The 23833-nt window shown below is 43.5% G+C and overlaps 1 protein-coding gene across 1 annotated transcript; it reads left to right on the forward strand.

Annotated features, from left to right (window-relative positions):
- Positions 1-163: 163 nt before the first annotated feature.
- cspg4ba (chondroitin sulfate proteoglycan 4ba) lies at positions 164-21686 on the forward strand. The gene is made up of 11 exons (XM_061261477.1): positions 164-243; positions 316-404; positions 3356-3519; positions 4644-8195; positions 9087-9560; positions 9832-10008; positions 13586-13784; positions 14280-14411; positions 17164-17333; positions 17838-18015; positions 18474-21686. The coding sequence occupies exons 2-11, from the start codon at positions 320-322 to the stop codon at positions 20480-20482; spliced, it is 7140 nt and encodes a 2379-aa protein (XP_061117461.1). The 5' UTR covers positions 164-243; positions 316-319; the 3' UTR covers positions 20483-21686.
- The last annotated feature ends 2147 nt before the right edge of the window (positions 21687-23833 follow it).

Genomic DNA, 23833 nt, shown 5'->3' on the forward strand with positions numbered 1-23833 from the left:
CCCCCCACATGGCTGGACATTCACATCCAAATGACATGAATAAAAAAAGATAATAAAAAATGGGTTTTGTTCTCGGTCTGACTAGCAAACGATATTTGATTAATTAATTAAAATAATTTATTTATTTATTTACTTACTTATTTATTTATTTCGCAAAGGCGGAGTTATGTCACCGAGGATGTTGCTCGTGAGGGAAACTTGCGAACAGTGCCCCTGAACGCGGGAACACTGCACAGCCGAACGGTAACCATGTTACTAATATGTTTGATTGCATCGTCGTGAATATTTAATCAAAAAATATTTGCATTGTTACAGAAACATGGGCTTGTACTTAAATACATGTTTGCGATGGATATTTTGGAACGGGCTGGTGCTACTGATCCTGAGCAGATTGACACTCGGAGGTAAGACATTGCCTAATTAAAAAGATTGCATGATGTGCGTATAACATCACTGTTCTGGCGAACATTGTACAGTAGGCTGTTTGCTTATTTGGAAGCATTGGTGTCTTACTGGTTTGAACTTTGTGTCGCATCCAATCATAAGATTTTTTTTTAAAAGACAGATTATACCGTTGTAACATGTCAGATGCTAATTCAACTCTATAGTAGCCAAAACTCCCCAAATAGGGATTTAACACTGAAATATTTAATTAATTAATTAATTAATTAATTAGATATTGTTGATGTTTGTAACATTGGGGCTTAAAACATCCAAACTGAAATACATTTAAATCGCATGCTAAACATCTCATTTAAATGCTAAACATTTTTCAGTTTTGAATCGTATTGCTATTGCATCCAACCAGGGCAAACGTGATATTTTTCGGAATGGACCTTGAATTTCCAGGCGTATGCTGTGGATACCTGTTGTGGTGCCTTTGATCTTGCTTTACTTTATGTGCTTTATTTTCTTCTTCTTTTTTTGCCATTTCATTGTCTGTGCAATTTGAAGCAGAAAATGACACATAAATAACACATAAATATAATAATACAAGTCAGTCCATTTTTTAAAATGTAATTTCTGAAAAAAGACTTAATAGATAATAGAATAGAATGCTCAGGAACACACACACACACACACACACACACACACAAACCCACCACCACCTGTACAGCATATCTAGTAATGAACTGTTTAGATAGCCTTGTGGGGTTTATCATTGTAGTCTTGTCAACCTCTAGGCTTCTTCAACATCCAGTATATTTGCAGAAAAATTGGACCAGATTATGAAAACGATCATTTCTGTTTAGTGTCAAGTGCTAGTTTATGTTAAAAGTTACATTTTAAAGGAAGCATCTCGGAATCAACAACATTTGTTATTTATTTTACCCTCTATATTATGTTTTCCACAGCCGTTAAGCAGAACATTCTCCTGTAGATACGTAGTTCAGTAGCTGAGAGCGCATTCGTTTGTACAGTTGAGCATGTAAACATCGATCACCATTCTTCCTTTACTTTTCTTGATAGCACTACGTTGGGACAAATGAACTGCTAGTTAATGATTTTAAAAATAACCGAAGCCATTAGCACGCATTCATTGAATTCAGATAAAGCACTCAGACTGGCGTATCGCAACGGTACGTAGCTAATGCTTCAGAACTTGCCTTGGGCAATTAGGCCTGTTTAATTAGAATGTACAGAACTGAACAGAACCTTAGGTTTGCATTATTGTGGATTACATGTAACCTATTTCTGTGTCATACGTTTAACATACACAAAATGGCGGTGTTCAGCACACAGTGAATACAAAAACGAAGTAGGTTTACACATACAGATAGGGGGCCAGGGCAAAGTAACGCCTGATATGGATGCTGAACTCGTTTTGTTTAAAAGTGCAGGGAGGAGTTTATTTTGTAGTACATATAATCTTTTCCGCTATATTTGTGTAGTGTAGCAGGGCCTCTCAGCCGAATTTAGTGGCAATTGTGCTGGGCAATGGCTTGGTGGTTTTCATGTTTTACTGTTGGATGTCATCTGGGGGGGTGGCACGGATGGTGCAGTGGGCAGCGCTGCCGCCTCACACCAAGGAGGTCCTGGGCTCGAATCCCCGTCGGCTGGGGCCTCTCCGTGTGGAGTTTGCATGTTCTCCCCGTGTTTGCGTGGGTTTCCTCCCACAGTCCAAAGACATGCAGGTTATGCTGATTGGAGAGTCTAAATTGCCCATAGGTATGTGTGTGTGAGTGAATGGTGTGTGTGCCCTGCGATGGACTGGCGACCTGTCCAAGGTGTATTCCTGCCTTTCACCCAATATATGCTGGGATAAGAATTCAGACTTGTTTTCACAGTTTTTGTAGTCCTTGCCTATGTGACACATAAACATACAGCACATTACATTACTATCATGTTCACATCACTTGGCCTTGCAATGGCTGATTTAACATTCACTGACAGAGGAAAATCTAATGACCGTTCTTGTAATGTATAAATAGTTGATTTGCCAGAGAAATTGGTTTTACATAATAGCTCTAGATAAGAAGATGAAACAAAACACACAATTAAAACCGAGTGCTTCTGCACAGTGATGAATGTGTGGGTTGGGAGCAACTGAATCCATAGTACAGTAATTATGATTTTTATTATTTTTTATTTTCATTTGACAATCATCTGACTATACTTTGTTCTATGGATCTAACCTCCTGCCCCATAACTTTATTTCAGTGTCCATAATTGGTTACACAGTGCTTCACCTTGTCATTTTATTTCCTTTCATACAACAATACAGAACCACATCTCAACAGTTATACTTTATGAAGTGTTAATTTTTCATTACAGCCCTGTTGAAAAAAAAAACACCTCAAGCTAGATTTTGAAACAACTGGTAGCTGTAAGTTGTCTTACAATCAATAAGGATTTCTGGTGTATATGACTGACTACTAAGTTCCTGTTTTCAATCCTTACTTGGGAAGGATAAATGATGTTGTATTACAGTTTTATGGAACTACAAATGCACATGTATAAACAAGAGGAGTAGAAGTAGGTTGACATATTGATAGTTTTAATGCTTTTTGATAGAAAGTCAATGTTACAAAAATCGACCTAATATTACAAACAGTGGTACACATTTTTCCATTTGTTGAATGCATACACTCATTTACAGAAATAATATTTAAACATTACAACATAACGGTATTACAACTATTGTCTAAGTAATCCCTGCAGAAAAAGATTTTGAAACAGCTGGTAGCTGGTTGACCAGTTCAAACTAGCTTAATACTCAACATGGTTTGGCCAGTTCAAGCAATGTTTTGAAACAGCTGGTAGCTGGTCATTTCAAGCTGGTCATAGCTGGATTTTACACCAGGGAGGACTGTGAATCTACAACTTTATGAACCCTTCCTGTTTTCTTTCACAGCCTCATTCTATGGTGACGGTTTTGTGCACCTAAAGACGATGACCTCGTCCCCCCACACTTCCCTGCAGATCCGCTTCCGCACCCCCAGCTCCAGTGGACTCCTCTTCCTGGCAGCGGGACAGACGGACTTCCTCCTGGTGGAGCTGGTTTCTGGCCTCCTGCAGGTTTAGGGCTCTAAATCAACACCACACATCAATGTGTCGCTAATGCTGTTCCAACTAACAGTGCACCCGCTAACTCTGCACCAACTAACAGTGTACCTGCTAACACTACTCCCGCTAACACTGCACCTCCTAACACTGCACCAACAAACTGTTCCCAAATCCCAGGAGATCAGCAGTTTCTGAGATACTCAAACCGCCCTGTCTGCCACCAACAATCATTCCATGGTCAAAGTCACTTAGATCACATTTTTCCCCATTGTGATGGTTGATGTGAACATTACCTGTAACATTGCACTGCTGTCACACAATTGGTTGATTGGATAATCGCATGAATAAGTAACTAATAAAGTAAAAATGTTTATAATAAAGTGCTTGGTGAATGTATATATGGCACAGTTTGAATTCACACGTCAACAAATAATCTCAGAGTCCTCTGAACCTTAAGAAACATACAATACGCCATAAGTAAACCAGTGTTTGCATTCTTAACCCCCAGAAATGGCTGCTTCCTATGACTAAGTTATTATGCAGCCAGAATATGTATTTCAATTGTCTGACCAATTTGTGTGTTTTGTCACTGGTGGCGAAAGCGCATTTATTTAATTAAACTGAGCTTACCATTTCAACTTCAGAAAAAAATATCGGTTAGCAATTTTTGTTGTAAACGTGTTCAACTCAGTTTCGGTCAACTATTGAAACATTTAACTTTTCACACCCCTAGCTAACAGTGTACCTGCTAACACTACTCCCACTAACACTGCTCCCGCTAAAACTGTCAACTAACACTGCACCATTTCTCACTACCCGAGGCACACTAACACCCACATTCTGTGTATGGGGGGTACTGTAGGAGGTGTCACTTTGATAAACTGGTTTAGCTTTTCTGCAAGCATGCTTGTCACAACAGCAACTGTGCTGGTTGAAGTATTCATAAGACATCTGTCATTGAGTGCTCTAGTTATTTATAGCTATCTTGAAGACAGGCCTTGACATAATTTGGATATGTAGATGTAGCCAGTTAATTGGGTCTGCTGTGTTGATAATGATGTGTACAACAATGACAGGGTTATGGACATTTTTAGAATGCACACATTTGACAAGGTTTTCATTGCAACTTTCTGCAGGTGACATTGGAGCTTGGCTCTGGAAAGCAGGTTCTTCATTCAGAGAGCGGAAGCCCCCTGAACGACATGGCTTGGCACTCGATTACACTGCTGCACGAGCACTATGATGTCACACTGACCATGGATAATCGACCTCTGAGCAGCCTGAAGATGCGCGGGTCAGAGAAGGAGCTCATTGTGGAGGACGGGCTTTTCCTGGGTGGGTTGGGAACCCTAGTGAAGCCGTACCTCCTCCGCAATCAGACAGGCTTCCGTGGTTGCATAGACAAGGCGGTCTTCAACGAGCATGTCCTCCTGTCATCGTTGAGGCCTTGCCCTGGCTTCAGAGCCGTCCACGAGGTTCACCCGGGCTGTGGTTTGCAGTTCTCTGCAGGCATAGACGACCCTGTGGCCCTGTTGACCTCGAGAGCTTACATGGCCCTCCCGCCCTGGAACGCCCTGCCAGAGGGTCGGTTTGAGTGCCTGGTGCGGACCTCAACCCAGGAAGGGATCATCCTATATAGCTCAGCCCATCAAGGCGGCTTTGTTGCCTTGGAGATTCGTGAGGGTCTGCTGGTCGCTGTTGTGGGCAAAGGGCAGATTCAGAACCAGTTACGCTGCCTTTCTTTACTTAACAATGGCCAATGGCATTCTATCAGGCTCCATTTTACCACCAGGAGCCTGACCCTGAAGGTGGACATGGAGACTGTGCAAGTAAGTATCAACTCCCCCTCCCAGCTTCTACACTTGACCGGCCCCCTGTATGTAGGGGGAGTGGGCGATGCTATCCACATGGAGGTCAGAAAAATGGGGCTGGTCTCTGGGTCCAGTAGACATTTGAGAGGAGACTCTTTCCAAGGCTGTTTGAAGAACATCTCAGTCAATGCAGTAAGGATTGGTCTTCCCAATGCTATAGTGACAAAAGACATATTTGTGGGCTGTGAGCAAGAGAAAAAAACTGAAACTAACATGACAAGAACTGTTCAGGATGCTCTAACTCTCTCTGTCAGCCCAGCACAAACAGTGCACTTAAACACCCTCATAGAAGGTCTTGAGAATAATCATGAACAGAACTTCCTGATTCTCAGGGACCTTGTGGTTACAGAGGGTGGCTACGCTGTTCTGGAGTCAAAACACATCAAGTTGAATCTGGATTCTCAAAACATGGAGGTTAGCCAGTCACAGATAAGGTTTAGGATCAATGAGCAACCAGTTCATGGCCAGTTGAGGCTAGATGTTGACCAAGATCAAGAGGAGAATACCTTTAGTGTGTTGGATTTGCAGCAAGAGAGGGTTTTGTATGTTCACAGCGGTTCTGAAGATCCGCTAGACTCCTTTGTGTTCTCAGTCTTTACTAACAGTGACAGGGAAGCCCACAATTACCTGAATGAAAACATTACATACAGGTACAACATAACAATCACGCCAACTAATGATGCTCCTGAATTGAGCCTTCCGGGTGGGACCCTCTTTGTGCTGCTGGAGAATTCCAAAAAGCTCCTCACCCCTGATGTGATAAAAGCTACAGACATAGACAGTGACTCTGCGGACCTGGTCTTTTCTGTGTTAGGTGGTCCAAATGCCGATGGGGGGTTTCTGGAGCACAACATTAACCCTGGCAAAGCAGTAACTACCTTCACTCATTCTGACTTGGAGGATGGGAAGGTCAGATATATCCACACAGGGGCCAGGAACCACAAGATGCCATTCAAGGTCAGTGACGGAGACAAAGACAGCAACACCGTGGTCCTCAGGATAATGGCCATTCGATTGGAGTACAAAATTGCCAACAACACCGGTCTGGAAGTCACACAGGGCTTGATGGCTCTGATAGGCTCGCAGCACCTGGCGGTGCAGACAAATGCCATAAATCAAACAGTGGAAATCCGCTATGATATAATAGAGCCGCCTCAGTATGGGGAACTCCAGAGACTACACAGCAGCGGTGAATGGAAGCCTGTCAGCACCTTCTCCCAGAGACTCCTGGAGAAGGAGCGCCTGAAGTACCTTAGCACCTTCGGCGAAATCCAGTCTGGCAACATCACAGATCACTTCAAGTATAAGGTCAAGGTGGGCCCCAGAGACTCCGATGAGCTTGTGTTTCCAATCACAGTTAAGTGGGTGCACTACAAGCTAACGAGGAATGAAATTCTGAAAGTCAACAGAATGCGGAGAGTCGTGCTGGACTCGCAGCACCTGCACGTCATTGCCCAAGGTGTGCCGCTGTTGGAGAGAGAGCTTTACTTTAGTCTGACAACATTGCCAAAGAAAGGAAACCTTCTGCTCAACAACACAATCCTGAATAAGAACTCCACGTTCAGCCAAAGGGACGTCACTGATCTGAAGGTGCAGTATGAGATGGTAGATCAACCCCGCATTGATACACAGGATATGTTCACCTTCCAGGTGTTTTCTAAGCACGCACGGTCAGGGAATTATGTATTTAGAATTGCCATTGAGGTAGACATGGACACCATTTTCTTAGAAAATAATGGCCTGTCCGTAATGGAAGGAGGAAATAAGCGTGTCACTACGGATGCTCTTTATTCAGAAACTCTGGGAGCAGAGGCTATTTACTACACTATCACGAATGGTCCCAAACATGGGAATATAAAGTTCTATAACTCTACATTGTCCAGAAATAGCATCATGGCCTTCACAAACCAGGATATCTTAGAGGAGCGGATAACATATATCCATGATGGCAGTGAGACCGTTCATGATGAGTTCACATTTATAGTTTCAGCCAATCAGACACCAGAGCCTGTTTTGAACTGGAGCACCATAGCAGTGGAGAGTGTATTCAACATCTCCGTACAGCCAGTCAATGACGAGAAACCCATCCGTGTGGTCGATAAAGTGTTCCATGTGGTCAGGGATGGACAGAAGCTGTTGACGCTGGACGACCTGCGTTTCCATGACCCGGACTCGGACTTCGATGATGAGCAACTGGTCTACACCCGCCGTGTTGTCCCTATGGGGGAACTGGTGATGGTGAACGACACCTCACACAAACTGTATAGGTTTTTACAGAAAGACCTGGAGCAGAAGCAGGTTCTTTTTGTCCACCGAGGGGTAAGCTCTGGCCGTTTTGTACTCTTTGTCTCCGACGGGAAACATCACACTTCCACGTTACTGGATGTCAGTGCACATGACCCCTATCTTAAGGTAGCCAATAGAACAGACCTGCTTGTCCAGAAGGGTCAGGCAAGGGTCTTTAGTTCATCTAAATTCAGCATGGAAACCAACATGGATGTCAGGAATGACAGGGAGATTGTTTACAAGATGGCTGTCCCTCCAAAGCATGGTGGCCTATACAATGGTGACAAGATGGTGGACTCCTTCACTCAGCAGGACCTGAACATGGGCCATTTGTTCTATCGTCATGATGATAGCGGCAACTTAAAGGACTCTTTCAATTTCACTGTAAGAGTTAAAGAAATTCGCCTAAATGCGGGGGTTAACGTGAGAGTGTACTTCAGAAACCAACCGGGACCTCTGAAAGTCATACATAATACAACTCTACTGGTGGAGGAGAGCAAGTCTGTGACTATCAATAAAACAGCTCTGGAGGTTAGTTCAATGTTCATCACAATTTTCTGGCTTTACTTTCTGCATGCGTAGTGACATTCACACAAGGAAGGAATACTGCCCCATTTTATATTGTACAGTGCTTGCAATTAAGCGTCTACACTTCACATAAATTCCTACCAAAGTGGTTTCTATGAAAGTGATTAACATCTGGTACATTCACATTATGCTGTTCGCTATGCTATGCCTGTTTCTAAGGAGAGTGCAGAAGCCCTTAAAAGTCAGTGCCATTAAAATGATTTTCAGTCATATCCTCACTTTGAAAATGAGAATTTTTTTATGGTGTGCATGCTTTGCTTTTGATATGAAAAATGTCCCATCTTTCAATATTGGTTGTAAAGTAATAGCATAACTCAACCTGGGATTACATGAAATGTATTCCCATATTTCCTCATTGTGTTAGGTTAACATCACTATTTCCACAAATCCTACGCTGCAGTCAAAATCATGCAATCATAGCAGGGGAGGTGCAAGGGAGTAACAGACAATTGCGACTTCCAGCCATGCCTGGACATGCTACATGCCGTACTGTAAGGCGTGTACAGCTGTAGAATTAAAAATCATTTGAGTTGAGTTGACGCCAGACTTGGGTCAAATACTTTGTAATTGTTTTAGATTCACATACTTGTCAGTGCTTAATTGATCTTGCCTGGTGCAATTGAGCCAACCAAGAGGACCAGAAGGCAGGCTGGCACTTTTTGAGAATATTTCATGGGTTCCAATACACCAGATAAGCTCAGTAAGTGTAGAAAAGTATTTGAATCCAAAACAATTTCCTTTTTGACCCAGGTTTGGTTGACCTCTGCTCTGGTTGATCTCCAGTTTTGCCCCGACCTGCCCTGTATTGTGACGTTCAAAGAGATCTGATTTCAGGTTGCCCATGAGGACGGCCTGTCGTCTGAGATTGTATACACGGTGAAGACCCCCCCAGCTCACGGCTATCTCTGGAGGTTTGCCAAAAGTGGGGCACGTAGCTCAGGCACTGAGCAGATGGCCATCGGGACCTTCTCCCAGACAGACCTGAATGCTGGAATCATCCGGTATGTGCAGATGGAGCCCGGGCAGACCCAGGACACCTTCGTGGTGGAGGCCACTGATGGGGTCACAGAAGTCGGTGACATACACATGCTAGTGGACATCATTCCCCTCTATATCCCGCTGTGGGTCTCCAGTGTGACTGTGCAGGAGGGGGGTTCTCAGGTTCTGAGTGAGGAGGTCATTAAAGTCCCCGACCACCGCTTTTTGGGCCCAAACCTGCGCTACACTGTGATCGATCCGCCTCATCAGGGACACATCGAGCACACCTACTTCCCTGGCATTCCCATCACCACTTTCACCAGGAAGCAGGTACTGTGACATCATTTCCTGTGATTTTATATCTTTATTGGTAGAGCTCTACGATTCTTATTCAGGCAAAATGGTTCTGTGTCTGGGAGCTTTCACACTTCACACCTATGATAGAGGGTTCCTTAAAGAACTAAAATGGGTTCCCTGTTCTCTTCAGTTAATCCTGATCCGAGAGTCATTGGGTATGCTGGTTTTGTGTTTATACCTGTAACTGCAGTGGAGTTGTCCTATTGTACAGAATGTGACATTAACCCTTTTTTATTTTATTTAGGTTGAGCGAGAGTTAATACACTATGTCCACGACAGCAGTGACGCTGTTGAAGACAGCTTCACCGTGATCGTTAGTGACGCTGGTCTCGGGAAAGAGAGCCTGCCCCAGACAGTGCACGTGCGAGTCTCCCCTGGCAACAGCAATGCTCCAGTCATCACGGCCAACCGGATCCTGAGGGTGACCTCTCTACCTTTCCATCCGTTCTTTCTTTAACTGGGTGTAGGAGGAAATACCGCCTCAAACTGCACAGCATTAGGTGTATTTCATAGACAGCCATCTTCCAAAATTACCCAGTAAGGGTTTGGCCTTTAGCTTGAGTTCTATACATGATTCTGTTCCATAAATATATTAGATGTTCTGTGGTTGTATTAGTTATCAGTATTATGTTTAATAAGGTTCCATTAATACTGTATATACAAATAAACAAATCTATATTATGAATAACATATAATACAGTATACACTCACTAATTATCTAATGTGATTCCTTCTTAATCCAGAATTCATAGGTTGTGTTTTTTATGGTTTCATAATTTGTTTTTTCTTTAGCATAAATGTAAATTAATGTCCAGACAAAAGGCTTTTTAATTATTAATTTTTTTGCATGGACAAAGATATACAACTCGATGGTAAATGAACTCCTGTTCGCTTTTTCACACAAAATAAATACCCCATTATGTCACTAGGTGGCACACTGTACCAAAATTACACAAATGGACTCAGTATTACGTTTTAAATTGTGATATTAAGTCTCAAATAATCCATCCAGTAAGAATTTACCCTGAAAGAAAGAAAAGAAAGAAAGAAAGAAAAAAATACTGCAAGTATGGGAGTTTAGTCGTGCTAATGTAAAGTGGGCTTGCAGAATTCATTCTAATCTTTCCTGTCTGTCGCTCAAATTAGCTCTTCGGTCACAAAGGGAAAATCTGTGCTCATCATGTCTCTTATTTTAACAGCAGCAGCACTTCTAAACATTTCCAAATCCATGCAGGCATTATAAAATATAATTTGTATACAATGAATCTGTAGCCAAACAGGATGTTGTGGTTTCCTGAAAGAAAAGTCTTTTTTAGTTTGTAATAGCCCTTAAATATAACTTCCTGAAACTGAAACCCAGCCATTTCTCGATTGCCGTCATGCATCACAGTGTGGGCCACTGCCGTCTTCTTGCTCTTGTGTAGTTAAAACCTATGCATAATATTTTCCACCACATCTGAGCTCAGACACAGGACCAAGGGCACTAGACTGGCTAGAACTAGCTCCTCCAAGAATTGTCTTATAATTGTCATTACCACAGTTGAAATTCCAACATTTAAATTTAAATTGCAATCATGCATGGTGTCTTTTTTAAAAGAGCAAATGGTTTTCTGTCATTTTGCTTGTTTGTAGAGTTGTCTGTGTTGTTGTCTACCATAGTACTACTGTATCTGACCCACTGACCCACAGAAAACAGCTTCCAGAAAAACTTTCTGGGGTAGTTTCCCTTTCTTGAGGCTTTAGGTATTATTTCAGTTTTAGTGCATGTCTTTGATTTGCCTGGCCGGTTTTTACACATGATGAAGGATATTTTAGATATTTAGAGAAATTTTTGGGGACTTTCCAACTTTGCAATGGCAGGAAAAGGGTATTCTGCGGTTTGTGGTGTAAAGCAAGAAAACTACACTTCAAGCAACTTCCAAAGCTGGGACTGTTGGTTATCTGGAACTTTTGTAAATAACGAGAAATGGTAGGTTATCTAAAACTTTTAAAATATCTTTCAGCACATACAAAAATTCTAAACCTGTGTAGGCCAGTCACGCTGTACAATAAAACTGAAATTAAACTGATTTCCTCTTGGAAGTGGCTGTTAAGTAGGCTCCAGTCATAGACGGGAGGTTATGCTGGCGCAGACCGCATTTGTTCCAGTGTCTGCGTCTTGCCACACTATTCTTTATTGGGGAAGGAAAATTTAACGTGGTGGAGGATAGCAAGATTGGAGCCCCCACCTAACAACCTACTGACTCATGTGTCTCTTAGAGCGCTCACTGGCATCTTCCTCTGGCACCGTGGAAAGCTGGAGGAGAATGGTTTAGAGGTGTCTGAGGGGGGGGAGGGATTTCATGAAACTATTCTAGGTGTTAATTGACTATGATTCACTTGGGCCCAACCCTCCACCTTCTCCCTCCAGAGCAGATGTAGAAGATTTTGCTTCTCTTGTCTGTTAAACCACAATCTCACAAGTACATCTGCATGACTGAAGAGGCCTTAAGGCTGCAGACATTGTGCATTGTCTGTGCATGTAGGGAGTCTGCAGTGCCTGTGCAAGTGTATTCTGTCTGTAGACGCCCCCCTGACCGCCCCCACCCCAGGGGAAAAAATACTATATGCTGCAAGCGCAGTGACTCATGGAAGAGAATGAAAGAGCGGTGAATAAGATGGTGGGTGGGAGGGTGATGACGATGATGAAGGCCGGCTCCTAGGCTCTGTTCTGTGCACTGAATATCCAGTGATGGTGATCTTCAGTGTTGATCATGAGCTGCACAGCAGTCCATCTCAGTGTGGTGTACCTCTGTCATAAAACAGATGAAGCAGATAAACCAATGGGTCAGGAAAATATTCAATATGAAATCGCAGTCATGAAGAAAAATATATTTGGAAATATATGTGAATAACCAAGTCAGAACAATGTCTTGTTGATACTACAGATCAAACAAGCCTCCTGCTTACACTGTGCTAATACAGTGTGATGGGTAAGTGCTTAGTCAGCTTTACTTTAGGCTAATGATATCGCAAATTGGGCCGGATTTGCTATTAGTGGCCATCTTAAATGTGACAGTGTAGTATAGTGGTGAGAGACTGGGCTTGTAATTAACATGTGGTAATTTCACTTCCTGGGTGTGGCACTATGTAATTTATGTACAGTATATAATTCTGTAAGGGAGCAGGGGCGGGAGACCAAGAGCGACCGGGAAGGGATCACCAAGTTACGAACGATAAGTTGGATAACCACTAAAATAGGCGAGGAAAGAACGGAAAAAGGGAACCAAACCAAACTTTTTACCGGCAGTCTCGAACGGGCTAAACTTTATGCGCCGAACTCTGCCACTCCCTCCTCAAAACAGAAGCGGAACCCAGAAACAAAAATAGGGAAGGTTCTCGGGAACTAACCAACCCAAAGGAAAACAAACTAGGTCCCTAAACTTCTCTCTTCTCAAGATTAAAAGCAATTCAGTCTTCGAAACTCTCTGTCTGTCTGTCTGTCTGTCTGTCTGTCTCTGTCTGTCTGTCCGTAAATACCTCCCCAAGCAGCTGACTGCAATCGGCCATGATTACACCCGCATTCCACATGCGGGAGGTAATTACTCCTGCTGAGCTAAGCCGGCAAGCCCTCTAAAGGTCTAGAGCAGTAAATACTAGAATATCCAGAAGTAGACAGTGAAAACCATGACAAATTCTAGATAAGCTAAAATACTGAAATGAATTTCCAACAATTTTTTTATCAAACTGAAAGACCTTCCTTTCATTCCAATCACTTATTTTATTTGTCCACATTTCCCGTGCAATCGGAAATTGATCTTTAAGAACATTCCAATCCGTTAAATACCCATCTCCTCAATCCCTCAGGTTTGCGTCCTTTCCTTGCGTCCTCCATTGGGTGGAGCTAAGGAGCAATGAGAGGACAGGAGGACACGATGCGAGACGTGAAAATGAGCGATTGGAACGAGCCCATGGCTCCATGTTGCGTTCGGGGTATGACGCTTGTGTGATGTCACCAGGTGTGGGAGGGGTCTAGCATGGAGATCAGCCCCCACGACCTCTGTGCCTGGGACAAAGACACACCCCCTGAGGAGCTGTATTTCAGCATCACCCCGCCCACCAATGGCCACCTGTCACTCAAGAGCACACCCAGCAGGCACGTCCTGAACTTCACCCAGGCTCTCATCAACCAGGGCCAGCTGCTCTTCATCCACCACGGTGAGTGCGCTCAGGTGTTTGACTGGGACCTGGAAGCCCCAGTGTAGCCACAATAAGATCAGTGCAGCTGTTGGGCCCTTCAGCAAGTAGTGTGAGCAATTAGAGACAATTCAATGCACCATCTACCATCCCAGGTTCCAACCACACTTCTTTTATAAATGTATATATAATTTAATTCATATAAAAATACAATTATATTTGCATTGTAAATGAGTCAACTCGTAAATTGCTTTCAGTGTGACCTGGTTCAAATACATAACTATTTTTGATTCAAATGCTTCTGTGCGCTTTACTGAACCTGGTGTGTTGGCACCAATGAAATACTCAAAAAAAAGTGCAAACCTCACTTTCTGGTCCTCTTGGTTGGCTCAGTTCCACCAGGCAAGTTCAGTCAAGTGCTTGATTCCAAAATAATTATGTGTGTAGTGAGCCTGATGCATTCTGGGGTAATGCTGATAATGAGGATGCGTTGTTTCTCGTTTTGTTGTTCCTCAGGTGTCAGGACAGGGGGGTTTAACTTTCAGGTGGATGACGGGGTGAACTTTGCCCCCCCGCAGACCTTCAGGGTCGTGGCAACAACTTTGGTCCTCCAGATACAGAGGAACCGCCCCCTACAAGTGGTCCCAGGTAACCCTGAGGACCCCCGCCCTCCTCTGAGGTCAGGGGTCAGCCTGGAACCAAAGGTCATCCAGTCAGAATGCTGGGTGGATTGCTCACTTTTGATTAACGCCAATTTCCCATGATGCAGTTTGGTCAAATGTAATTATGTCCCCATGAAATAACCTCTCTGTGTCAGCATTTATCAATTTAAAGTGAGGAAATATAATTTGCTGTAACATCTGGTGTACTTTTTTTAGCACAGTGACTCCTTGTACCAGTATTAACAGCAGTTTCTAGTTGTAGACACAAGGCACAAGCATTGTATAAAAATACATATGTAATAATGCTACTGTATATTCATGATTAGTCCTGATGTTTTGGCATTATATGTGGGTATTAGTGGAATATTCTGTAACAGGGCTGTATCGTCTTCTCTCTCTTAATTTAGCCTTTAGCTGTGATCACTGAGGCCAAAACCCTTTTTTATGAGGCCTGTGGAGGACTTGCTGTTCTGAAGCTAACAAGAAGTGCTGCCATGTATTTATAGCAGACTGTGAAAGCTCAGTGTCTAGAGAGGCCAGTTCATGGCTGTTCCCACCCCCTTTCCTGCAATCCACCAATCATGAACGCTGGGAGTTTGTACAGTGGGTAAATTTACAGGACACAGCGGATATTTTACAGCGTGCCGTGTAGTGCCTGTGGCAATTCCCAGAGCTCCCACTGAGCTTGAGAACAGAGCCTGCAAGTGGCTTTTGCTCAGACTGAGCACGATAAAATGGCTGTGCAACATGCTTTAATTAATGTTCTAATCAATGCAATCATGAAGGACACAACATATATCGAGTGGCTTCAAAGTTACAAGCTGTAAACAGTAAATTCAGTTAGATTATGGAGTTAATAATAGGCATAGTTATAATATTTTTTCAAAAGAGGTCTCTGTCAGATCAGTTATGAACCATGATTTATGTAGCCTAAGATTAGAGGGGACTAGCTCTGCTTGAGGCTGTCAGAGACTGGCACAGTACAGGTGCTGCTGAAGTTATGAGGAGACGTCAGATGGCATGTGATGCAGCGAGGGGGGGTGGGGGAGATTCCTGGCAAGCCACAGCTTGGGGCGTGTACTCAGGTTGGTTTTCGGTAGGCAGTCTGCCGTGAAGCCTGACTGATGCATTTTGACGGCTCTGTGAAAGTTTTCTGCATTTGCAGCAGTTTGCTCACACAGGGCTCAGATGGGGCATACTCATCCCCTCCTCCCCCCTCCTCTTTCACAGCTGGTTTTGGGGGCCTTGCGATTCTGACCCTTGTATAGTACAGGGGCGATCCGGCCCCAGTTCTTAAAAATTCCCACCACTACAATTACAACACCAGGTTCCATGGACAAACTATACAAAATGCAATATTGCAAATTACATGAACATGTATTCACGTCTTGAATTTGTCATCACTGACCTTTTTTACGTAGTTGTGCTTACACAGCTCTATTTTTATTCATTTCACATCCTGGTTCTGGGTAAAAGGTTGCATACACTCTATACCGAAAGCCTGGTTAACTCTATGACACACTGACAGAAAGAATATTGGGTACATGGAATTGTACTCACTTTTTTTAGTGCCTAGAGCTTAATCCTGTTTCATATTTCCTGTGCGTTTAGAGGAAGTGAAATTGAAGAACTCGTTCACTCCTGATTTTACTGTCATAAATCAGTGAACAAATGAACATAAAATTTCAGTATCTCTGCTGCCTGTTGAATGGGCTGAAAGATCTTCGCCTTTGGTTGGAGACTCTCACAGTGTACAGAAACATTAAGCAAAGAAAGAGTGGAAGGATGAGTTCATTTTTCATGTCTGCTCATGAATGATAGATTAGCATTAGCACAGTGGTGGAAAGAATCTTTCACAGGGGAGGAAGACATAAAATGTTTCCGCTATCATCGTCTGTTAATTAAACGAACGTACTCACTCGAAGGTATGAAATGCTTGCAGTTCTCATGTCCTAGACATTGCTAAGGGTGTTAGTGCTGTATTCTGATTCTCAGCGAACAATCACACATTTGATTTCATTCAAGAACAATATTCACATGTCAACATGGCTCAGGCAGTAAGAGCAGTCGTCTGGCAGTCGGAGGGGTGCCGGTTCGATCCCCTGCCCGGGCTGTGTCGAAGTGTCCCTGAGCAAGACACCTAACCCCCGAATGCTCCTGACGAGCTGGTCGGCGCCTTGCATGGCAGCCAATCACCGTCGGTGTGTGAGTGTGTGAGTGTGTGTATGAATGGGTGAATGAAAAGCATCAATTGTACAGCACTTTGGATAAAGGCTCTTTATAAATGCCAACTATTTACCAATATTTACCAATATTAACAGACACAGATTACGCATATTCAAAAGGAAAAGGTCTGGAGCACTCAGATGCAAAATAAGCCATTTAATGGTCCAAAACTGACATGTTTCGATGCTACAGCAAAGTCAAATCCTTGTTGACAGATTAGGTATAGTTTTTAATAGAGACAATCCGTACAACAATTTAGTTCAGAACTAAACTTAATCTGTCTGTGAAACTGGCCCCATATCTGTTTTTGCACTGTAAGTAGGTTCTACAGAGTGGAGGTGAATTAATTTCTATTTCAGTACAGCTGGAAAGCAGCTGGTTTGCTTCACAAGTTCTCCTGTGTATTAAAGTGACAAAATTCTGCCATGAATGGCCTATTTTCCATTGTTTATTGTTTGGATTTTCTGGTGACACACCTCTTGTACACTGTTTGTGTGTGTATGTCCTCTAAGGCTCCACAACAGCCATACACAGGGATGACCTGCTGGCGGTAACCAATGATGAGGATGACAGTGGGAACCATGCTGTTCTCTTCAGTGTGACCAGTCCACCAGGGCAGGGGTGGCTTGTGAGCATTGGCCCTGAGAGTACAGCAGAAATATCATCCTTCACTCAGGAAATGGTGAGCGAATATGTGAAATCTACTTTTGGTTGTGTTCCTGCTCCTCATCACTAGGCGGCACCAAGGCGATGGATTATGGATTATGGATTATGGATATTCTTTCATTCTGAAACACCGTCTCTAGGCTAAATTCACTCCGGATTAACAGCGATCCTGTATTGATTGTTCTTATGCCTTTAATGTGTTCTGAACTGAACACTCTAATACTGATGTCACAATCACTACTGGTAATTGGAAGAAATAGGGTTCTAGAACAGCGACTTCAAATTTTTAAAAAACCTGAAAAATATCCTATTCAATGGATTAAATAACTTGACTAGGAATGGGGTGGCTAAATCACAACAGTACAGCAAGGGGAGTAAGATATTACATCTGATGTTAAAGGGGGCATGTTTAAAACGGGGTTCAAGATAGGGTTGGAATACTGCTCCAGTAAGACGACACCGGTAGAACTAACTGAGCTTTTGGGTTTTAAACTGATAAACTCTGTGTGTGGTATTCCAGGTGAATGAGGGTGTGGTTGCGTATAAACACAAACGTAGGCCCGTGGGAGAGGCCACCTCAGATACCTTCACCTTCACCGTGTCTTCACCGCCTGCCGTCCTCCGAGCTCAGACGTTCCACATCCACATCAGCCCCAACGCTGGCCCCGAAGGAGTGAACCTCCTCCTCAGCAACACGGGTGAGACTCCACATGACAACACATGCAATGTGGCTATCAGCGGTTTTCAAAGCAGGTCTACTGTATGTCCCGCAAATGACTGTGAGGACAACAGCATGCCTAATACAGCATTGGATGAGTAAATGTCCTGGCCTCATTCATTTGTTACACATACATGGCAAACATTGTAGCTAACACAGATTCACCAGCATAATGTAATAATCAATCAGAAACACAGTCAGCTCCATAATCACCAGATCTCTTTCAGTGAACAGACACTCAGTTCTTCCTGCATATATTCTGCCAACATACAGAATATATACATACATCAATATTCACTGTCATGTAATAAATTCAGTGAGTAAAAGATTAGGAGATATGCTGTTGTGGCTACAGAGAACAACTTGAAAAGAAATACTGAGAAAACAGGACTGGAAAAAAATAAGTAATTATTAAATAAAGAAATTTGTGTTCATTAGGTGCTGTTGTGACTGAAGGTGAAGGAGTCATCATTGACAAGTCAAAGCTGGACGCTTCAAACCTCCTGGACAGAGTGCCTGAAGTGTGGCGTCACAACTACGAAATCTGGTATCGGGTCACAACCCTCCCCAAACATGGTGTCATCGCTGTGGGCCGGGAGAACCTGACCAATCAGAATCCCACCTTCTCCCAGTCCATCCTGAATGAGCAAGGGATCACATACCTGCACGATAACTCTGAGTCAGTACAGGACACCTTCGCCTTCAGAGTGCGGTTGGAGCGGAAGAGTGGGGCGGACCAGTGGTGGGGGGACGACAGAGAGATGGAGGCCTCCTTCCACATCACCGTGACACCTGTTAACGACCAACCGCCGCTGCTCAAAACCTTGGCCCCCAGTCTGTTTGTGCCCCAGGGACATTCAGTGGCCTTGGGGCCAGATAACCTCAACGTAGAGGATCTGGACAACCCTCCCGAGGACATCAAGTACACCGTGGTCCGGGAACCCGGCAACGGATTTCTGGCCCGGGAGGGACGTTTGGACGAGCCCATACTGGCCTTCACCCAAGCCGACGTCAACAGCGGGAAGGTGTACTTTGTTCATGATGGAAGCCCCTTCTCCGGGCTCGCCTACTTGAGTGTGTGGGACGGGACGCACCGGCAGGTCTACACCCTGTTCCATCTGCAGGTGTCTGAGGTCGTCTCTCCCACACCCAACCCTGGTCTGATACTGGAGCAGGGCCAGACCTCAGTGATCCTGACCCGCGAACTCCTGGCTGCAGTGACCGACGAGAAAGACGCACGCATCCGCTATCAGGTGACGAGGCCACCTCGCTACGGCAAGCTCCTCATGGACAACGAAGAAGCAACCCTCTTCGATCAAGGAGACCTGTGGTTAGGAAAGGTGTCCTATCACATGGTGGATCTGTCATCGTCCCACGATAGCTTTGAGTTCACCGCCTTCATGTTGGATCGTAACGTGACTGAGCAGTCGGTCAACATCACTGTGAAACCCCTCATGCGACTAGGGGCAGGTGCAAGGTTCCCGAATGGCGTTGCTGTAAAATTGGGGAAAGACTTCCTCGACGCCACCGTTTTAGCGGTCTTGAGCGGCAGTGATCCTCAGTTTGAAATCCTCCCCCCTCAGAGGCATGGTGAGGTGGTCCACATTCTGCTCACCAAGGATGGGGCATCCCAGCCTGGCACCTCCTTCTCCTTCAAGGACGTGGAGCAAGGAAGGCTGTTCATCACAGTGACCGCAAACTTGGTCGGAGTCCAGGAACTGAACATCTCGATTCCGTTCATTCTGAAAGCGGACAACGTTCAACCTGCCAGGGGCGATTTTCTCTTCACCGTTTTGCCGAATGACCCTGCAACAACAAAAGACACAACCAAAGCTGTCCCCATCCCGACTCTTACTCCCCCCATTCTCAACCAGACCCAAGAGGACCTTCGCAATACATCAGTCCCACGGAGACCCCCTAAGATCTTCCAGGGGCTGAACGGGCGAAACCGCTGGGGCAGTCATAATCGGAGCATAGCTTTATTACGCAACATCCCGAGAGCCAATTGGGGCATGCGGGACATCACCTATAGCAATAGCAGTATAAGGGCAAAGTCCTTCCCCACGACTTCCAGCAGTCTGATCATAATCCTGCCAGTGCTGGCCTTCCTGCTCCTCACCACCACCCTGGTGGGGCTCGCCCTGGTGTCCTGCTACCACAGTAGGAAGCAGAGGGCCGTTTCCCAGAACCTCTCCGCCAATGCGGCCCCCCGAGGCCCTGACCCCGACCAGCTGGAGACCAACATGGCCCCCCCTTCTCTTATCTGCCCCAAGCTGACCCTCAGCTGCCCAGACAGTCCCATGCTAGGCCGACCAGGTGGGGGTGCTCTGGATCCTGTTGCCGGTCTAAAGGACCCCTCCCTGCTGCTCTGTGGGTTGGACCATGAATCTGCCCAACTCTGCCTGGCAGCCAACTCCGCCCTGCAACACAAGCAGTACTGGCTGTGATTGGCTCAACCCAGCTCCACCCTACAACACAAACAGCGCTGATTGGCTCAACCCACTCCACCTACAACACAAGCAGTAATGACTCTGAGGAGTACTCTGGCCACTGGGGTGTCATTATGTTTAATTTTGTTTTTTGAAGCCTGTTTGAAGTATAGCTTCTTAAAAAGGCCAATGAAATAATGGAAAATATTTAAAATCTTGCTGTGAGATAATGGAATATTTATGTAATTATTACTGAACTAAATACTTTTTACTCCATCCAACAAATTTGACTGGACACTGAAATTCAGTCTATTAAATCTAGTGGGTCCTAGAATTATTTAATATGATATATTTAATATTTAATGATGCAAAGCCTGCAGAGTTAGTTTGGGCAGACAACTCGAGAAGTGTCGCCCCCTCACATGATCCTTATGTCTAATGGGAGGGGCTATATAAACCACCAACCAAGCTTGCATCTACATTAAACCTCATGAGATATTGCTTAATTCATCATGAGTTGTCTGACTGAACTAGCATTTGTAATCATAGTAGTTTTACAGATAAAAACAAGAAAGCTAGCATTGGTTTTGCTTTGAGCTTTCTTTAGACCTGCCACTGATGTATTTATTCAAAATAAGCTCAGAACTTTGTATGAGGATGTAACTCAAAAATAATTTACATTTTTCTTGTGAATCTTGTGAATATTTCATAGAATGATTAAAGATACAAATCTGCTCTGTTTTGACGCTGCCATAATTTTACATTTCCAATAAAGTTATTTTCCCATGTAAAACTTTGTAAAACACACGGGTAGTATTGTATCATCATATTTCTCTGTTGCACAAATATGATATATGCTACAATTAAGTGTAATGTGTAGTTATCTATGGTTGCTGCTATTTTTGTCAAATATATTTAGTGTATTTGTATGAATTTTAAGTGCTTAGTGTATTGTATTGCACTGATTACTGAATAGTGTCCACAATATTTGTCCCCCTTTGGAGAAAGCAATGCTTGTTGGTCTTCAGCCAGTATTCTTACAGATGGTTTTCTTGTAGAAGGATCATACTGAAATATCTGTTTCAGTATTTTAAGATCCCTGTTGTGTTTGGTAATATTGGTCAGATAAAGACTCAGAACCCACTTCAACTTGCATTCTAGTAAGTCTTTACATTAAATATTTACATTCATGCTAGTGTCAGCACTCTTCTAAAATTACTGTGTGTGCATGTGTTTATTTATACATTTTATTCATTGACTGAAATATGCTTTTGTATTAAAAAGAGTGTAGCATGAAGGAAGTCTCCATGTTTTATTTCAGTGTCCATTCTTCTCTGCTTCTTCCATTCTGTGGACCATAGAGCTTTTCCACACTGGAGTGTAGCAGGTGGGTACGAATTCTCACTCCTTCCTGGACCTACAGGCAGGCTTTGATCAGGTTCTGTAGAAATCCTGTGTGTGACTCAGTATCCTTCACCATGTGCTTTTCACCTGCGTCTACATCTTTTTAAATGATGCCAAAATGGAGCCCAGCGTCAAAAAAGAAGATGACACTTGGAGAATGGGGCCTGCTTTTGCTTTTTCCACCCACGACACTAATTACCATGATTCCCCTTCCACAGGCCTTTAATTACTGTGATTCCAGAACAGAACTGTGTGTGAAAGAGCAGGTGCTCTGTCAGGACATCTTCAGCAGTGCAAATAAAGGGAGAGAGTGGTGTGTGCTGCTATTTGTGGTTTAGTTGGCTGAGGGTGCCTACATGCAAGAATGATTTTTATAGGCATTTATTGTTTTTTTCATGGGCCACAAAAATCCTACCCTCAAAAACAAATATACTGTTTGTTTTATTTTTGTTTTAAGAATACATTTATATATATATATATATATATATATATATATATATATATATATATATATACATCACCAACACCAACATGCAGGCAAAAAGATTAATTTTCAAATATCAAAAAAAAGAGAAAGAAGCTCTACCCGACACAAGGCCTGTACTTCCACAAGGCCTGTACTTCCACGTCTCTACCCGACACAAGGCCTGTGCTTTAGCAGAACGTCCTCAAAGGAGAAGCGTGACCTTCCCCACCCAACTGCTTTTCCTGTGAAATCATTTCTCCATTCTCTGAGGAAATTCAGAAGCACAACACATAAAAATTGATGTTGTTATATCAGGATGTGTACAAGTGGTCTTTTCTTACTGTGAAGGTATTGAGTAAACATTAGTCACTGCTAATTATTAAACTTTACAGTCAAGTGCCACGCATGGGCCCTGCTTTGCTCAACAGTTTCCAAAAAAAACTTGCCGCTCCTTGCTATTTAAGACTGTTTTCGTGTTGTTATTTGTAAGTAGGGTAAATGCTAATTTCGTACAGCCTGTGTAGTGAAGGTTTCATTCATGACATGGTTCTAATGATTTAATGATTTTATAAGCAGATGAGTCTTTCACTGTCTTAGTTACAATATAGAGCTGCATTGTGTGTATTTATCCATCTATCTAATCACAAGATCAATGTTTAAAGATAGCATTTTGTCAGCATTTAGGTTCCCATTAGGTTGGAGTGTAGAACTAAATTGTCTTGCAATGGAGTCTTAACATTCACTCCTAGTCTCAGGGTACCAATTTCTACAGGTCATTGTCTTTAGCGAGCTATTTTTATTCAAAGAATGGAAATCTGTGATCAGAGAATGGGATAACCTGGGCCACGGACATCTCGGAACATGCCTTCTACTGCAGCTATTTAAGGGGACCAAAAAGTTACTTAATGTAGCAGGGTAGAGGTTGCCTCTCACCCTGTCACTTCTTTCCATGTCCGTGTTGCTTGACACCAATAGTTCAGGTAGGTTTCATTTTAGCTCAGTAATCCAGTCAGTTCATGCATTATAAACAATTGCAATTGTTGTGGTGCAATTGTTTATTTTTATCTTGTGTAGCCCAACGTCCTCCCGGTACCATCCCTAGCCAGCACATCGTTTTATTTGGGGAAATCATGTCTCCTGCTTCTTAGTATTAACGTACCTGTGTGTCTATTCTGATGTTTATTTCCCTGGGTGAAATTCCCTGGGTGGCGTAATCGGTTACTACTTGATGAATTACTCGGTGCTTATAACTGGTATTCTAGCACACCGTCCCTGGTTACCCTCAGGCTCACTCCGCAATGTAATTGTAGTTTCCTTTGTTGCTTTGGACAAAGCTTGTTCATTTCTTAATTTCTGCATGGTTTACTTGAAGTGCTGTAAGACTGCATGTTGACATTTCCGACCTCCTGGCGACACTGTGGTTGCAAACGTCTCGTTTAGAATGTGACAAAAACACTGTTTTCACAACACCACACAGGATGCAGGATCCCTTGATTCCA

Source organism: Conger conger, chromosome 11, assembly GCF_963514075.1.
Source record: "Conger conger chromosome 11, fConCon1.1, whole genome shotgun sequence".
NCBI lineage: Eukaryota > Metazoa > Chordata > Actinopteri > Anguilliformes > Congridae > Conger > Conger conger.

Bases quoted from the DNA above. Each gene is read 5' to 3' on its own strand.
- cspg4ba (XM_061261477.1), top strand. From the start codon at position 320: ATGGGCTTGTACTTAAATACATGTTTGCGATGGATATTTTGGAACGGG. The intron at 10,009-13,585 runs GTGACCTCTCTA...TGATGTCACCAG, and splicing joins CGGCCAACCGGATCCTGAGG to GTGTGGGAGGGGTCTAGCAT. The intron at 17,334-17,837 runs GTGAGCGAATAT...GTGGTATTCCAG, and splicing joins CATCCTTCACTCAGGAAATG to GTGAATGAGGGTGTGGTTGC.